At 53.4% G+C, this 17411-nt stretch overlaps 1 protein-coding gene across 1 annotated transcript; it reads left to right on the forward strand.

Moving 5' to 3' along the window:
* Positions 1-2463: 2463 nt before the first annotated feature.
* On the forward strand, positions 2464-12161 carry Pkdcc (protein kinase domain containing, cytoplasmic). Its single transcript, XM_021186443.2, has 7 exons — positions 2464-3289; positions 7166-7288; positions 8052-8323; positions 8887-8966; positions 9206-9310; positions 10880-11053; positions 11324-12161. Exons 1-7 carry the CDS (start codon positions 2651-2653, stop codon positions 11407-11409), a joined length of 1479 nt encoding a protein of 492 aa, XP_021042102.1. The 5' UTR covers positions 2464-2650; the 3' UTR covers positions 11410-12161.
* The last annotated feature ends 5250 nt before the right edge of the window (positions 12162-17411 follow it).

Here is a 17411-nt window from a genome sequence, read left to right on the forward strand (position 1 = left end):
CTGTCAATTCAGAAACTCTAATTGGTTCAAAGGCTTGATCTCTTCCTTTTAGGAGCAAAAATCCTATTTCTGCGGCTGACCATGCATGTCTGTGATGTCTGTGTGTCTCCCTGTGGGCTGAGGGAAACAGTAAATGTGAGTCAATTCAACTGAAGGGTTGCTGTTTCTCTAACATGAGGACCCTGCTTTCGGGGTTCTGGGTAGGCACCAGGCGAACACTGGTGCCTATTTCTCTGGCCCTGTTGTGCACTGAACTTTCAAACCATAACAGAAACACCAAAGCTTGGCAGAGATATCACAGGAATAATTATCTAATTTCAGAACATGTTATTATAATACCTACATGATGTGTAATGAAGTTAACAATGTTCACATTCTATTCACCAACTCTGAGCTGTACACTCACGATGCCAAATCCTTCCCCACGGACGCTTCTCCAAGACATGAACATGCAGAGGATCTGAAGAAAGCTTTTCAAGAAATATACCACACACATACACAGTGTTTGGTTGTGCGGCCATCAGAGGTGAAACTGCCAGAAGTCAAACCTATCCTGGGCATGGTAGCTAGCTGGTCCTCACACTTCTTGAGTAGACACTGTAGAACTAGCAAGGGAATAGCAGTCACATTGGGGTCACCCAGGCAGACAGTCTTTCTTTGACTCATCTGTGGGCCAGGGCATTTCTGATCCCCCCAGCTCCCCCTCTTCCCTGGGGTGCTGGGTCTAGATGAGGCTCAGTGTAAGGGGACTGTTTGCTCCTGTTCCCTGTTGACTTTAGCCAGTAGCTATATTTACAAACCCAGGTTGGTTTTCACAGCACAGTTAATTAGACCAAAGACATCTGGTGTGAGGGCTGGGGAGGGCATCTGCTCAGACACCCCCCTCCCCAACCTCCCGGCAGCTATGGGCCAGAGCTGGGCGGAGCAGCTTAAACAGGAACAGACCTATAGAGCATACTCCATCAAACCCACCCAAATCTCTCAGGGAGAATCATGGCCTCCTTCAACCTGCCTTTCCCATGACGAATAACTCAGCATGGTCCCCACTTTCTGAGTTTTAGGGGACCAAGAAGTCAGAGCCAGAAGGCCTACCTCAGTGCGATCACAGGCTGAACTTCCAAAAGAGCTAGTCACAAGTTTTATTCCCTGTCACAGAGTTCCTCCCTGCGTTGGATAGGAATAGGAGACCTCTTAAAGGAAAACCTCTCCTCCCTAGAAAGCCCCTCAGAAAGGCGGCTCTGGATTCTTCCTCCAGCCCCTAAATTTTACCCCATATGCCGTCTCTCCAGCCGAATCCACGGCACTGCAGGAAGAGAGATTCTTTTTCCTGCCCAGAGGAAAGCAGGAGGGAGCCTGAGGAAGTGAGACGACCTCGGTGGACAGTTTCAGGGCCCTAGGGAAGTGGAGAGCCACGAGGGGGAGGGGCAGCAGCTTATCTCGCAGGAGGGGGGAGCTCACTCCAAACAGCTAATGCACTGGCGTGTGAAAGCCCCTCAATTAGCACTAATGATGCAATCAGGGAGGGAGGAGGCGGGACCAGAAGTTCTGATGGAGTCAGCACTAACTCTCACACAGGGCACACACTCACTCCCATCCTAGAGACACAGTAGCCCCTCGGGACATACGGATGCACACATTCCACAGACAGATGTGCGTGGACACTAATGCACTCGCTGTATACGGTTCCGACCCCCTACTGGCGGGTCAAAGATCGAGGTTCTCCGGGATGGGGATTGGAGCTGTGTTGTCGAGATGTGGGGATTCGGGGACCAGAAAAATCAGAAAGTCCTGGTAGAAGACAGTTGAAAAAAAAAAAAAAAAAAAAGAATTCTTCCGAAACCTCCTGATTAACTCTGAGACCACAGTCCCCACCCCTCGCGCTCTCGCAGGTGCGGGGCAGCCTCCCCAGTCCGCCGCCCTTCACCACACCCTGAACCCGGGCTGTCCCAGAGCAGCCTCACCCGCAGGAGGAGGAACCCCTGCGCACTGCACCGCAGCCCCGACTCCCCACCTCCCCCAGGAGGCAGCGTGCACCCCTGAGATCCCCGCACCCGGGCCTTGCCGGCTTGCCCCTCGGAGCCCGTTACCCGCCGGCCTCGCCCCTCCAACTCCCCGCACCCGGTCGGCCAGCTCCCCTTTCGGCCTCCGGGTCCCGTTATCCAGCCTGGCCTCGGGCTTGAAAGCCCTGCGCGCGGCCGCCCCCTCCCCCTCCCCCGCTCCCCAGCCTGAGCTCGGGGGCCGCGCGCCGGGCAGGGCCGGAGCCGCCTCCGCGCCGCTTCCCAGGCCCGGCTGGCCGCGGGAGGAGGTCCCGCTGTCAGTCAGCGGGGAAGGCCGGCCCGGGCGGCCAGAGGGGGCGGCGCCGAGGACTGGCTCGGCCGGGCGCGGGGAGGCGCTGGCGGAGGGGCGGGCGCGGGGGTGGCTCCGGGCCTTATAAGCGGCGGGGGCAGGGCGGGAGGGAGGCAAGTGTCAGGCCGATGTGCCGCCCGCCGGGGGCCGGGGTCGGGGCTGCCCGGGCCATGCGCGCGGGCTGGGCAGGGGGCCGGCGCGGCGCGAAGCCGAGTCGCCTCGGAGCCTGAGCCGCCCGGGGCCGGGGCCAGGGCCGGGGCCGGGGCCGGGGAGCCGCGCGCGGCCGGCCGGGGGGAGGGGAGCGATGCGGCGCCGGCGGGCGGCCGTAGCCGCTGGTTTCTGCGCCTCCTTCCTGCTGGGCTCCGTCCTCAACGTGCTCTTCGCACCGGGCTCGGAGCCTCCGCGGCCAGGCCAGTCCCCCGGGTCCTCGGCAGCCCCGGGCCCGGGCCGTCGCGGGGGCCGTGGGGAGCTGGCCCGGCAGATTCGGGAGCGCTACGAGGAGGTGCAGCGCTATTCCCGCGGGGGGCCGGGGCCGGGAGCCGGCCGGCCGGAGCGGCGGCGCCTGATGGACCTGGCTCCGGGCGGGCCGGGCCTGCAGCGTCCCCGACCCCCACGGGTCCGGCCCCCACCCGACGGCGCTCCGGGCTGGCCCCCTGCTCCCGGCCCGGGCTCCCCCGGCCCGGGCCCGCGCCTAGGCTGCGCCGCGCTCCGCAACGTGTCTGGCGCGCAGTACGTGGGCTCAGGCTACACTAAGGCTGTGTACCGGGTCCGCCTGCCCGGCGGCGCCGCGGTGGCGCTTAAAGCAGTGGACTTCAGCGGCCACGATCTGGGCAGCTGCGTGCGCGAGTTCGGGGCGCGAAGGGGCTGCTATCGCCTGGCGGCCCACAAGCTGCTCAAAGAGATGGTGCTGCTGGAGCGGCTGCGGCACCCCAACGTGCTGCAGGTACGACCGTGGGGTTCCGGGATGAGGGGGCTGGCTGGCCACTCTGAAAGACTCCTTGGTCTTACGGAGTAAATAAGTGTCAGGGCGTCCAAGACTGCCCAGTTGCAGCTAGGTGCAGAACCCAGATTAGGGAACCACACTCAGCACCACCCTGCCGGGCTCTCTCACCCTTTGGGTAGAACCCTGTACCAGCTTACACGCATCCCGTAAAGACAGAGGCAAGGACCAGAAGGGTCCCAAGCTGATAAGGCAGTGATTAGGAGTTGTGACCACAGAGGACCCTGCTGGTGGCTAAAGCTGGCGGAGTATTATCTCCAGTCATAGTGACCTCGAGTCCAACTCCAACATCCAGCTTCAGTCAGCTCCCAGATGCAGAAATAGGATCCCCCATATTGGTAGAGCCTGAACCACGCTTCTTTCAAAGTCCAGCGACACGTCTGGCTTTGGAGGTGATGTTAAGCCTCAGTGGGTATGGGAGGGGCCGAAAAGGAGACCATGGATCTGACTTGATCTTCAGGGAGACCCTCATTTCTCCCTGGGCTCACAGGCCATTGAAAGGGATAAAAGAGGCCAGAAAATACACAGCCTTTCCCAGAAGTGACCACAGGCTTCCCTGGGACTTCAAGTGGGTCCAACGGAACCACAGAGAAGCCTCAGGATCGTAGGCCAGAAGACTCAAGGTCTGCTAGTATGCATACCACACTCTTGCAAGTGTGCTTAGCCAAGAGGCGTACTTTCCTAGCGAGAAACTCTGTCCTTGTTCATTGGGGGCACAGGCAGGAAGGATGCACCCCCACATCTCGTCCATCCAAGGTTGCATTTAGAACAGACCTTCACAATGCCACCGCCATCCAAACATAACCCCCCTCCCCCGCTCTGAGCTCTCTGCCTTGGATAAGACTACTTGCTCTCTATGCATATGTGTGAGGTGACTGAAAGGGGACCCCTGACTGCTCTTGGCTGGGTGACATAAGTGTGTGCAACACCCCCCCCCAGCTGTCCATACCACCCACCCACCCTCAGAGTCACTTTTCTATACCCAAAGAGCTGGCCAGAGGCACAGCAGTCCATCTTTTCTTCCCTCAGCACTGAGAAGGGGGCCCCAGGCCTGGAGGGATCTGTGGACCACAGAATAAAGAGGCCACAACACTACTTGCACTCCTAGTGGCTCCAAGTCTCCCTAGAACTAATGCCCCCAGTCCTGGCCAGACTCTTGTGACAAGTTCTGTCAAGGTCCCAGGCCCTGCATTGGTCCCAAACACCCATTGTGTGTGTTTATGTCTGGCTAACGCTGTGACGACTGGAGCTTAAGGGAGTGAGCGGCTGGTTACGGGGCCATTCTAACTGGGAGGATCTTGTTTTTTCTTTTCCTCTTCTGGGTTCTTGGGAACTCTCTGGAAACCCTGAGGTGCCAGCCAGATTCTGAGGAGGATGGAGAGGCCTTGACCAAGTGACTTAGCGGGGCATTCGGGGTTTGTTAACGGTTCAAGGCTATTTCTCAGGAGAGGTTTGACATTCAGTGGGCCTTCCTAGCCATAGGGATTCCTCCCTCGATGGCCTCACCACACATTTCCACCAGGATCCGACTACACCTACAACCAGAACCATAGAGTGGTCCTTGTCTATAACGTTGCCCCCACCCCTAGTAATGAGGGCACCAGAGAAAGACATTACAAGGGAACATGTCTCACCCGCGCCCTCTCCAGCATGGCATCTCTCAGAATTGTTTGTGAGACTCCCAGTCTGAGGAGCTAACACCCCTAGGACAGAAGGATTCAGAGTCCTAGAGAAAGTGGAAGTCCCTAGGGGACTTGGGGACAGCTTTGGGGATGAGATCCTCTCATTCGTTCTCTTGACGACCATGCCATGTCCCTTCTGACTTCTTCAGTTAGGCTGGCTGCCTCTGTGGCCAGCACAGCCTGCAGTGGGTCTTCCTGCTCAAAAGGCCTTAGAACTGTGTGTGCCGCGAACCAGACACCACGTTGTTTTAATAGCTCCTAATCATTTAAAAATTCAAAACCGTTTGACTGTTTGCTGACCTAGGGAGGAGCCAGAGGACTTTCTAAAGTATGGCAGGCTCCTGAGACCCAGCTCTGGGCAGCCTGAAGTTATACTGTGGGCTCTCCTAGTGAATACAGGGCAGCCATGGAGGGCCACTGTGCCTTGCCCAGCACAGACTCTGGTCACCTGGGGATCTTTCTGTCTTTTGGACCCTCTTTATTCTCCACATACTTTCTTCCTCCCAGGATAGATGCCTCTGCCACTCGGGGTCAAAGGGCACAAGAGTCTTCCCTCTCCCCACCCCATCATCCTGGGACCTCACCAGGCCAGCCTGGGCTGCAGATTCTGACCATGCTAGACTGAATTTCTCTTCCCCAAAAGAACAAAAGATACAACTCCTCAGCTTCATGCTTCCTGGTGGTGGTGGTGGGGGGGGGGGGTTAATGGTGTCTTTTTACTTTTTTTCCTGAGGGGTGTTGATTAATACCTCGTTAATAATGCATTTAACGACCTCTGGGTGTTTAATAACCTTCAGAAGTTTCCCACAAAGGCTCACACTGGAGCAAGAAAATGAGAACCAGGCCTCAGGGCTGCTCTTTACCGTCCCCAAAGTCCATTCTGAGTCTGGGGCCTTCCTGGGCTGACTGGGGATATGGAGGGAGAGAGAAAGAGGGTCCCAAGGGTGGCCCCCTGGTCCCTCAAGGCACAGCCCAGGTAATCTGGTAGACTAAGACTGAGTCTATCTTCTCTGGTGGGACAGGATCGGGGCTCCTGGGAGGAGTGTGGGTGTTCGGGGCAAGCAGGGCAGCTGGGGAGGATGTGGGCAAGAGGAGCTGCTGTGTACAGCACATTTAGGCCATGGGCTCCCTGTCCCCCATCTCAACCCTCCGCCACAGAGATCTTCACTTTCCCTTGTAGGGCTTGGACAACTCAGCCTTTGTGTTCCCGCTCCATAGGATGCTGGCTGTTTGGCATCCATTGTAAGCCAGAGCTATGCAGTGTGTTGGGAGAAATGTTGAGAAGCAGGCCACCCTAGGAGAATGCTGAAGTGGGTGTTAATGTTCAAGGCTTTTCCTGCCTAGTCGGGTGGTGCCAGGGACCCTCCCCAGGGTGAGGAGAGAGAGATGCATAGCAACTTATCATCCTCTCACACAGACCTTCCCTGAGAACCACCTCTCTCTGGCTCTTCCTGTATGTCACCTACACACATATGCACAGAACACCAGACGGGCCTCTCTGGCTTTAGAGAGTTGAGATGGTAGAGACATCCACACAGATTGTGGGAGGGGAGGGAATCAGATGGTCATTTGCTGAGCCGTGTATTAGCAGGAAAGCCAGATTGTGAAATCCCGGCGACACCCATTAGAATCCTAGCTCTGTGTTTATTAGCTGTATGACCTATTTAACCTCACTTGAATCAACTTCCCCACACCAAATCAGGCATAGAGGCCCTAGCTACATGCCACCAAGGCGATTTCAAGAATCAGAAAGACTAGCAAGATAACTCAGTAGTTAAACGTGCGTGGCACCAAGCCCGATGGCCTGCACTCCCTCCCTAGAACACACAGTGGAAGGAGAAAACTGGCTCCTGAGAGTGATCCTCTGACCTCAGCGCACGCGCTCAATCATACCACACCACAACAATACAGTAAAATGAAGTTTAGAGATAAGAACTGAATTAAGCCCATAATACCTTTAGCATTGTGCCTGGTAGGGACATGGTAGCTAAGTTTGCCCATTTCCCTGATTTTAACAAGAGGTGAAGGACTAGTGTCACCATGCCAGTAGAAACTAAGAAACAGAGGCCAAACTTCCCAGGCTCTTCCCTGTTCTCCCTACCCTGTGACCTAATGACCTGCCCTGGCTCTCCCCCAGCTCTATGGCTATTGCTACCAGGACAGTGAGGGCATCCCGGATACGCTGACCACCATCACAGAGCTGGGTGCCCCTGTGGAGATGATCCAGCTGTTGCAGACTTCCTGGGAGGATCGATTCCGAGTAAGCAGGGAGGAGGGTTCAGGCCTGGGATTTTTGTAGGGATGGTTCTCCCTTAGAAGGCAACCTCTCAGAGCAGCCTAAACTCCTCAGCCAGGGAGGGAGGGAGGGAGGGAAGGAGGGAGGGGCACACACTAGCTCGGCCATGGGCCAAAGGGTTAAAAAAAAAAAAAGAACAGGACAGAGAGCCTGGCCTTTTGTGTTCCTGCTGTTCTCCCTGCTCTCCATAGCACACGTGCATATTTATGTGAGTGAGTGTACACACATATGGGTTCATGAGGGCAAGTGTGTGCATAGGTGTGTGGACACACATACAAGTGTGTGCCCAGACATGCACTCACACACACACCTTTTACACATTTGGATTCTTCCTTTCAACCTGAGGGTCAAAACCCCTTTGGCGATCAAAGGACCCTTTTCTCAGGGATTGCATATCAGATTTACATTATGATTAATAACAATAGCAAAATTATAGTTATGGAGTAGCAACAAAAATAATTTCCTGAGGGGGGGTCACCACAACATGAATTGTATTAAAGGGTCGCAGCATTAGGGTGGTTGAGAGCCACTGCCCTAGTTCCACGAACTGAGGCCACATTCAACATTCCTGTTGCTACCTCACTCCTAATGATTAGTCCAGCCAAGGGTCAGTTAGAGACCAATGACCTTTCCAATGGGACCAGAAAAAGAGAAAGGCCAACCTCCAAGCTAAAGCCAGAGCCTTTGAGTCCAGCAGGCCTGACTCAGCCTCTGTGACTACCCTCAGATCTGCCTCAGCCTTGGCCGCCTCCTCCACCACCTAGCCCACTCCCCGCTGGGCTCGGTCACCCTGCTTGACTTCCGCCCTCGGCAGTTTGTGCTAGTGAATGGGGAGCTGAAAGTGACAGACCTGGATGATGCCCGCGTGGAGGAGACACCGTGCACCAGCGGTGCCGACTGCACACTAGAGTTTCCGGCCAGGAACTTCAGCCTGCCCTGCTCGGCCCAGGGCTGGTGCGAGGGCATGAATGAGAAAAGGAACCTCTACAATGCCTACAGGTAATGACCATACGTGGTGGTGGGACTCCAGCCAAGGGGACTGGGGGAGTAAGAGCCAACCAGGGAGAACAACCTTGACCTAGGGAACTGAGGGGCCCAGGCAGGATCGAATGTGGCTCTGGAGCTAAGAATAGATAGTGCTGAGGAGAGCTAGGTTGGAGGGGCAGCTGGAGGCTTCCTAAAATAGTGTCGCATTCAGAGCCTGGGACTGCCAGGACTGGCATGTGCCTTCTCCACCCTAGCTCTTAACCTTTACAAAGCTCCTCGCGACTGAGAAGCCCCAACTATGGAGCTGTTCCACCACCGGGGTCAAACAGAGGACAGTGTGGCCTGGAAGATGAGGACGGGTAGAGAAATGGACCTCTGGGCCCAGTTTGGTCTGAAATCAGCTGTAGTCACAACTGAGCCCAAGCCCATGCCTCACAGCTAAGTAGTGTAGGCCTAGTCCCTGCCTGAGGATTCTTTCCCAGACCACGTTGAAGTCCATTGCTAATGGAAGTGAAAGGGAAGGGATGTAGTTCCAAAGGCTGGGCCCCTGAGCCCCTACCTCCTCTCTGCCACAGGTTCTTCTTCACATACCTCCTGCCACACAGTGCCCCGCCTTCCCTCCGACCTCTCCTAGATAGCATCGTCAATGCCACGGGTAAGCATCGCATCACCTGCCCCGCCCTCTCAGAAATGGGGACAAGAATGACCCTGGGACATGCAAGGTCTAGGACCCATTATATTCTAAGATAGTATTCTGTGGTAAGGACCCTCCTTAGCCACCAAGTCCTGGCTTCGGGAAGGAAAGAGGATGGCTTCCCATGGGAGGAATGGGAGTAGGAGCCAGGCATGTGGTGGTAACCGGGCATGTGGTAGTAACCATACCACACTTTGCAGGAGAGCTCGCCTGGGGAGTGGATGAGACCCTGGCCCAGCTGGAGACAGTGCTACACCTGTTCCGGAGTGGGCAGTACCTGCAGAACTCTACAAGCAGCAGGGCTGGTGAGTGACGGACGGGGCAGGAACCCTGGGACTGGGCAGGCAGGAGCAGGATTAAGAGTGAGTGAGTGACCTCCACCCACTGGGCTATTACTTACTTTCTTCCGAGACTCGAGACTCGAGACTCCTGTCTCCAAAGGCCAATCTCGCTTTGAAGCCCTGCCTCTGACTAACCTGAAACAGCAAGCATTTTGCCTTGAGCAATTGGGTGAGCACTGACACCCTCTGTAAGAATGGCTTCAAACCCCTCCAAGGAGCTGGCTGTATGACTTACCCCTGGGGCCTCTTTTATTCTCAACTGTGAATTTGGGTTCAAAATAATTCACCTAGCAAACTTTCTTATGGGGATTAACTAGCCTACAAGGTGTGTAAAAGCAATTAGCACAGTGCCTGTTACACAGCTGGATCACAACACACGTTAGCTTCTCTTCCCTTCCTCTGCACTCCTGGGGCTTGGAGGGCAGCCGGAGGAGGGGGCAGCCTACTCTGAAACCAGCCAAGAAGCTGTTTCCCCCAGGGAAGGGGGGGGGACTATAGCTACTGTTACAGGCAGTGGTCCCTCTACAGAAGCCTAAGGGTTTAAGCAATGGTTGGGGGGGGCATGGGGTGGGCAGCCTCCATTTTCAAGGAGGCCTGACCAGCCTTAGGGGTGGGGGAGCCCTCGTTAGCCCTGTAAATAAAGTTTAACGAGGTGAACAATGGCTGGCTCTGTCCCTGAGGACTCCGTTTATGGGGCCATAAATCACAGGCAACCCTGCTTGGACTTTGGTCTAGTCCCTGGCAGGAGAAGGAGGCAGGAGGGTGGGGTGGCCAGAGGCCCAGGGCTTCTGCATTATCAGGCAGCAACTGGGGCTCCTAGGGTGGTGGGAAAGACCAGTGAGCCAGAGGCCCACCTCTCAGCCTCTTGAAGAGCCTCTGCACTCTCTGAGCATCTGAGGCTCTGAACCACAGGGAGCTTCCAACCCCCCTCAAGTCCTTGAACCCCGAATTGTGGCATTTTGTGTTGATCTACCTGCTTCTTAACCTCAAACTCCTTTGCTGGAGTCCCGGGTCTATCTTAGAAGCTTAGCTGGCCTCTCTGCCAAGTCAGGACCAAGTACGTCTGAGGGGCTCTGAACCCTTGCCCCGTGTGGACAGGACTGGAATCTAGTCAGGAATCCTCAGGCCCCACCCCAGGCCTTCCCAAATCAGTATCTGCATTGCAATAATACTGCATGAAAGTGCACATGTACCACGATATGTGAGAAGCCTGGTCCTGAATGTCTAAAACACCCTGGGCTCCGGCACAGACAGCTGGTTATCTCTGAGTACGTGCCTGGCCCACATATGCCATTTGTTCTATGCTGTTGATACTAGCTACGTGGCCTTAAATCTAAGAGATGTGTGTGCCCTCAAACCCAAGTCTACCTAGCTGTCATGTGAGCTTGAAGAGCTCTGGCTGCCTTCATTTCCAGGCTGGGTGTGCTGGCCTGGACGTCAGCTTTCGTCTAGCAAATGAGTCTTGCGATCCCTGCTCACAGAGCCATCCTCACCCGGGCACACAGTTCTCACTCTCTTCCCTTTAACTCTTAGAGTACCAGCGCATCCCGGACAGTGCCATCACACAGGAGGACTATCGCTGCTGGCCATCCTATCACCATGGCGGCTGCCTCCTGTCCGTGTTCAACCTGGCTGAGGCTATAGATGTCTGTGAGAGCCATGCTCAGTGTCGTGCCTTTGTGGTCACCAACCAGACCACCTGGACAGGTGAGCCAGAGGGAGGGGGTATCTCAAAAGAGTGGCTATACTTCTCCAAAAGATGTGAAGGGCTCCCCTCAGAAAAACCAGAGGGCAGGCAGAGATGATGATTGATATATCTATATCTATATCTATCTATCTATCTATATATATATACATATACATATACATATATATATATATATATATGTATCCTTCAAGTCAGTCACTTTATAGAAAGTAGTCTTACCTCCAAGAAGAAAATTACCCAGATCTGTAAACTCTTATCTCTGCCCCTAGGTCGGAAGCTGGTCTTTTTTAAGACTGGATGGAACCAAGTGGTCCCTGATGCCGGCAAGACCACATATGTGAAGGCCCCTGGTTGACTGGTGGGCTCAGCAGACCAGCTGGGCTTGCCTGCTGCAGGCGTGACTTGCATCCCACCTGGAAACCCCTGCAGACAAAAGCTAATGTCCCAGAGCAACTGATGTGACCAGGACAAAACGTGCAATATGCAAAATGTTAAAATGTGAGTTTGCCAGCTTCGGTCCCAGACTGGTTGGAACCCGATTGCCTCCCTGGAGCTGTGGGCTGTGAGCAGGACTCAGGCTGGTCTTAACTGGGACAGTCCCGTGGGCAGCCCATTACTGCATTCATGCTTTGAGAATGTAGCCAGAACACTGCTGCTACATAAGCCACCGTGGGCAGGAGCTGCCTGGGGACAGCCAGTCTCAGAGTGTTCTCTCAGCTCAGCTCCGCTCCAAATGGAGAGCGCAGGATGTGGAGATGTGAGTGAACCAGCACTGGGAAGTTTCTCTGGCCTCTCCCTAGAGGTTGCTCCTAGGCCAGCCCCGGGGCCGTGGGCAGCAGTGCACGCATCCATATGAGCCAAGACTAGAGTGGAGGAGCAGATTGCATTTGAGCCAGGACTGGGGTGGGGGTAGGGTTGGGGCCTCTCTGCCTCATTTGCTTTCAGTGAAAGCCACGCAGCCGCAGCCAGGCTCCTCCCCTTCCTGGAGGCCAGGCTCCTCCCCCTCCGGGAGTTTGCGTACCCAGAAGCTTTTATACTTCTCGTTCATTAAATTGTTTATTTTTGTAAAAAAAAATCAATCAATTAATAAAATGATGTTTTGTGACAAATGCTCCCCTCCGTCATGAGTTCTTGAGAAGCCCCAGTTATATGCCTGCAGTACGTTTGGCTGGTGGTGTGTCTGATGGAGTTTGGCAACCTATGGGGAGCGAAATCTCAGTGGCAAACCCTGAAGACTCGGTGGCGGGTTTCTAGGCTCTCTGCCCTTGATGCCTACCCTGAGCAGATGTGACGGTGGATCCCATCCCCGCAAGGAGGTTCTAACTTGAACACATTTTTGACTTCCGGTGCACAAAGCCCTAGAGTGTCATCTCCATAGTAGGGTGTTGGCCATCTCAATTACCTGATGGAGAGATAATTAAGATAGGAGGAGTTAGCCAAGCAACCTCCAGGCTTTGCCTGGTGCACCTACACCTGGGTGACCACCGATGTCCGGCACAAGTTCATGGGCAGGTTTCTTTCTTTTTTTTTTTTTTAGGTCCTTTCTTCAGCAAGAAATACATAGAGAGTGAAGAGAAAGAAGGCTCTTTGGAAGAGCGAGCTTCAGTTTTCTGAATTTAGCAAGAACCATCTAGCAGGGAGCATATGAACCAGAGCAAAAATGATGAGACGGGGTTGGGGGAGAAAGGGGAAGAGAAAGCAGGCTGGAGAACTCATCCTTGTGCTGAGACTGCAACAAGCCAAGGCATAGAACCTTCTCAGAAAGAGCCACCCAGTAGCTGAAGGGGCGGCAGATACTTTTCCCCTCAAACCTGGACACCTTACCTTACAACCCCTCTCTGAGGACAGAAACAGCCGCACTTAGTCCTGCAAACTTGAGAAAAAACACATTTGCAACCTGGAGTGGCAAGGCTAAGACGTGCCCAGGAAAGGGGTGTCACTATCCGGCAGCATTGTTCTCCCCTCCAGATGGCGCATGCACATCTTCCTGTCTCTCGGGTCCTGGCAGCATAGTTTTCTCCTTCCCACAGACACCAGAACCAGACCGTGACACCTGCTCTGTCCCACCCCACTGGAGCAGCCATGATTTTCCTGGAGCGGTGGGCAGAGAAAAATACATTCACCTACTGCAGCCTCAGGCGATGTCAGAGAAGGGAAGCCTGGTGGGATGGGGGGGGGGGGGCGTTCAAGGCTGTTTCCAAGTCAAGGAAGACAGAAACAACATGAGGAGACGGTGCAGCTGAAGGGTCTTTGAGGCTTCAGGACCAGACCAGGATGGCCAGCAGTCCTAGGAAGTGCTACCTTTGTTCACTGTCTAAGCTGGCTAAAACAACCTCCCTGAATATATGTCAGTAAATTATAGGGTAATACTACCTGAAGAGTTTGGAATGAATGAAATTCTGTTCACAGCCAGTACTGTGGCCATATTTGCAAACACTGCCACTGTTTTATCGGTTAGTCGAGCACGCAGGGCATTAGTTAACTGAGAACTCAATGTCTGCCTGTGGTGTGTTCACAGAGAGCACCCAGGGCTGCTTCAGGGAGCAAGGCATATCAGACTGTCTGAGTACCCCTGCCTAGGGTACCCTCAAGCCCCCCAAGCCAGCACTGCCTTTGACTAGGAAGAATGAGCCGGCTCCCTGGCCAGTGTCCCGGGGAGTGGAGTGTGCAACAGACAGAAAAAAGCTAGGAAGAGGATTAACTTGAAAGCAGAAAATGGGATTAGGAGACTTAGGGATAATGTGCCCACCCACCCCCGTCCATGACAACAGCTTCTGGCATTTTCATTCTTTGGCCAGGACATGTAAAACACGGTTGCCCCCGCTCCTGGATCAAGAGGCAGAGAGTTGCTTGACTAACTACGATTGTTCTCGGCTGCCCTCCCATGCACTTCTCCTTTAATCCTCTGGGCAACGAGATGGGTGTTTGTCCTGAGGGATGCGGAGCCAGGATCCAGCCTGTGGTGTTTTAGGTATCCAGAAGCCTCCTATGTCCTCCTCTCAGCATATCCCCATCTCTGAAGGCCGGGGTCACCCACAGGACCAGTGATTCACTCACCCATGCCACTCCACAGGAAAGGGATCCCAGACTACACTATATGTCTTAGTTGGGATTTTATTGCTGCGGTGAAACATCGTGAACAAAAGCAAGTTGGGAAGCAAGGGGTTTGTTTGACCACAATCCATCGCTGGAGGAAGTAAGGACAGGAATTCAAGCCCAGCCGGAACCTGGAGGCAGGAGCTGATACAGAAGTCATGGAGGGGTGCTGTTTACTGACTGACTTCTCATGGCTTGCTCGGCCTGCTTTCTTATAGAACCCAGCACCAGCAGCCCCTGGGATGGCACCACCCACAATGGGCTGGGTTCCATCAATCATTTACAGCTGGCTCTTAGGGAGGCACTTCCTCAGCTGAGGCTCCTTTTCCTGGGATGACTCTAGCTTGTGTCAAGTAGACCACACAAAACCAGCCAGTACAATTGACCCCACTGTCAACCTGACACACAAACACGTCACTAGTAAGCTGCAGCCCTTACTCTTATTCTCCCCAAGATCTAAATAACTTTAAAAGTCCCACAGTCTTCACAAATTCAAACTCATTAAATGTTCAGTGCCTTTAAAATATCTACTCTCTTTTTAAAATCCTAAGTCTTTTACAATTCAAAGTCTCTTAACTGTGGGCTCCAGTAAAATTCTTTCTTACCTCAGAGGGAAGAAACAGAGCAGAGTCACAATCAAAGCAGACCAAAATCAAACTCCAACCATCCTCGCACATTCTCCAAAGAGCTTGGGTCACTTCTCCAGCTCAGCCCTCTATAGCACTCAAGGCTGTGGTTGACTCCGCTCCACTGCTGCTGTTCTTGGTGGCCATCCCCCTGTTACTGTTCTTGGTGGCCATCCCCCTGTTACTTGCATCTCCAAAACGCTGGGGTCTTCTGCTGTAACTGGGCTGCACTGTCACCAATAGCCTCTCATAGGTTCTCTTCATGGTGCCAAGTCTCAGTTTCTCTGCATGACCCCTTCAGTCCTGGGTCTTCCACTGCCACTGAAGCTACACCTTCTCCAATGGCCTCTCCTGGCCTCTCACAGTGCCCAGCCTCAGCTGCTCTCCATGACCCCTTCACGCCTTCAAAACTGGTTACCACCTGGGTGACTCTTGGACAGTACCAAGTCCAGCTGCCAACACGAAGTACAACCGTGACTGTCTCTGGAACACAGCTTCTCTGTGCTCTCAGAAAACACCAGAAGATTTCACCTCAGTGATGCTGGTCTCTTCTTAATCATTGCTAATTTCTTAGCTCCAGCTAACCAGCAACAATTGTCCCAATAACATAAAAGTTTCACTTTAGTTGTCCTGGTATCTTGTTAATCACAGTGGATTCTTTAGCCTCAGTTATTCAGAACCACAGAATCTTAAATCAAAATAGCAATAGCCCTGATAGAGTCTTTAATCTTCTCACTGAAATGTCACAAGCCAGGCCTCCATCTCCTGCACTGCTCTCAACATTCTTATCTCCCAAGACCCTACAGAACATCAACACTCAATGGCTTTTCCAGCTCAAAGTTTCAAAGCCCTCCCACAATCCTCCCCCAAACATAGTCAGGCCTATCACAGCAATACCTCAATGTGCTGGCACCAACTTCTGTCTTAGCATTTCCATTGCTATGAACAGACATCATGACCAATAGAACCCTTATAAAGAGAGACATTTCATTGGGGCTGGCTTACAGTTTCAGAGGTTAGTCCATTATCATCATAGCAGGAAGCATGGCAGCCTGCAGGTAGACATGGTGCTGGATGAGTCGAGAGTTCTACATCTTTAGGCAGCAAGGAGGAGACAATTTCACTGAGCTTAGCATGAGCACATAGAGTCTCAAAGCCTGCCTCCATAGTGACACACTTCCTCCAACAAGGCCACGTCTCCTAACAGCGACACTCCCTATGGTCCAAGCATTCAAACACATGAGTTTATGGGGGCCAAACCACCACACCACACCTTTGAAGGGCGGCACCATAGATGGAGAAGCAGGACCATCTATCTCACTGGCTTCGTCACACACAATGAGAATGTCCCCACAGGGCCAGTCCCTGAAGGACGCTATTGAGGCCTGCTGCACAAGAACCCCAACTTCTATCCACCTGTCTGTGGCTTGTTGTGCCTCTCACATGGAAAAACTGTCAGTCAGTCTAACTATAGGAAGCCGACAGATCAAGATCTTTTCCTAAAACGCCCTCTCAAGCTTTCTGCATCCCCCCTGACAGCTCTCCTCTCGCCTTGTGCCACTTCCATGATTTCCTTCTCAAAGTGTGGTGGCAAGACGCTCTGACTCCAGCATCCAGGGCCTCAACAGAAAGCAGCAAAGTGAATGTAAGCCACGGTGACAAGAGTAGGGCATAGGGGAGTCCCGAGAGCAGTGCTGCGACCTGGAACGGTAGGAGCTAAATTGTCACCATCTCTTACCACAGGAAGGGATTGGGAACTGTTACCAGAGCCTGGAATACCCCCCCCCCAAAAAGGAGTCATGTGGAACAGGACCACAAAAAAAAGAAAAAAAATGAAGTGACCAGAACAAACACTTCACACAGACTCTTGTCATAGTCCCCTCCCTCCCTCCCTCGCTCTCCTCAATCTCCCATCAAAAGGACCAGCCTAAGTTATCATCGGAGGGCTAAGGAGGCTGGTGTGGATGCATTGTTACCCAGTCTCCCAGAGAGGCAGCAGCGTGGCAGGGGACCTACACAGACCAGGAGCCCACCACTGCTCACGCTGAAGAACTGGCTGGCCTTGAGGTGCTGAAGAGAAGATGTCTAACTCCAGTTCCATCTCTATGTATCTAACCACTTACTGAGCCATTCTGGTGAAATCGTAGCTTTGGCCCAAACTTTCAGGGGAGTCCTCTATTCCATATATTCATATTGTGGTTCCCCATTCCTGAAAGAGTTCTTTCTCTCTGATGAAACTTGGCCCTTGGAAGAAAAAAAAAATCTTAGAGAATACAATGTTTTGTGTCCCTCCAGATTGTAACCAGATATGCAGCCAATCTATGCTATTAACATCCTGTGGGAGGTGTCTAGGGAGATGGCTCAGTGGATAAGCCTAGACATAAGGACCTGAGCTTGGATCCTCAGCACCACATAAAATCCAGGCAGAGTGACAAGTGTCTGTAACTCCAACATCACGTGGACACACCCAAATATCCCATGTCCTCAAAGCCAGTAGTGAAGATAATAAAGGAGAAGGCTTAGAGAAACCCATTTTGGTTTCTTGAACTGTTATTGAGAGTTTTCAATTTGTCACCTCAGGCCAATATGGTGGCTCAGCAGATAAAGTCACCCGATGCCAAGGCTGACATCCTGA

This window comes from Mus caroli, chromosome 17 (genome assembly GCF_900094665.2).
Source record: "Mus caroli chromosome 17, CAROLI_EIJ_v1.1, whole genome shotgun sequence".
NCBI lineage: Eukaryota > Metazoa > Chordata > Mammalia > Rodentia > Muridae > Mus > Mus caroli.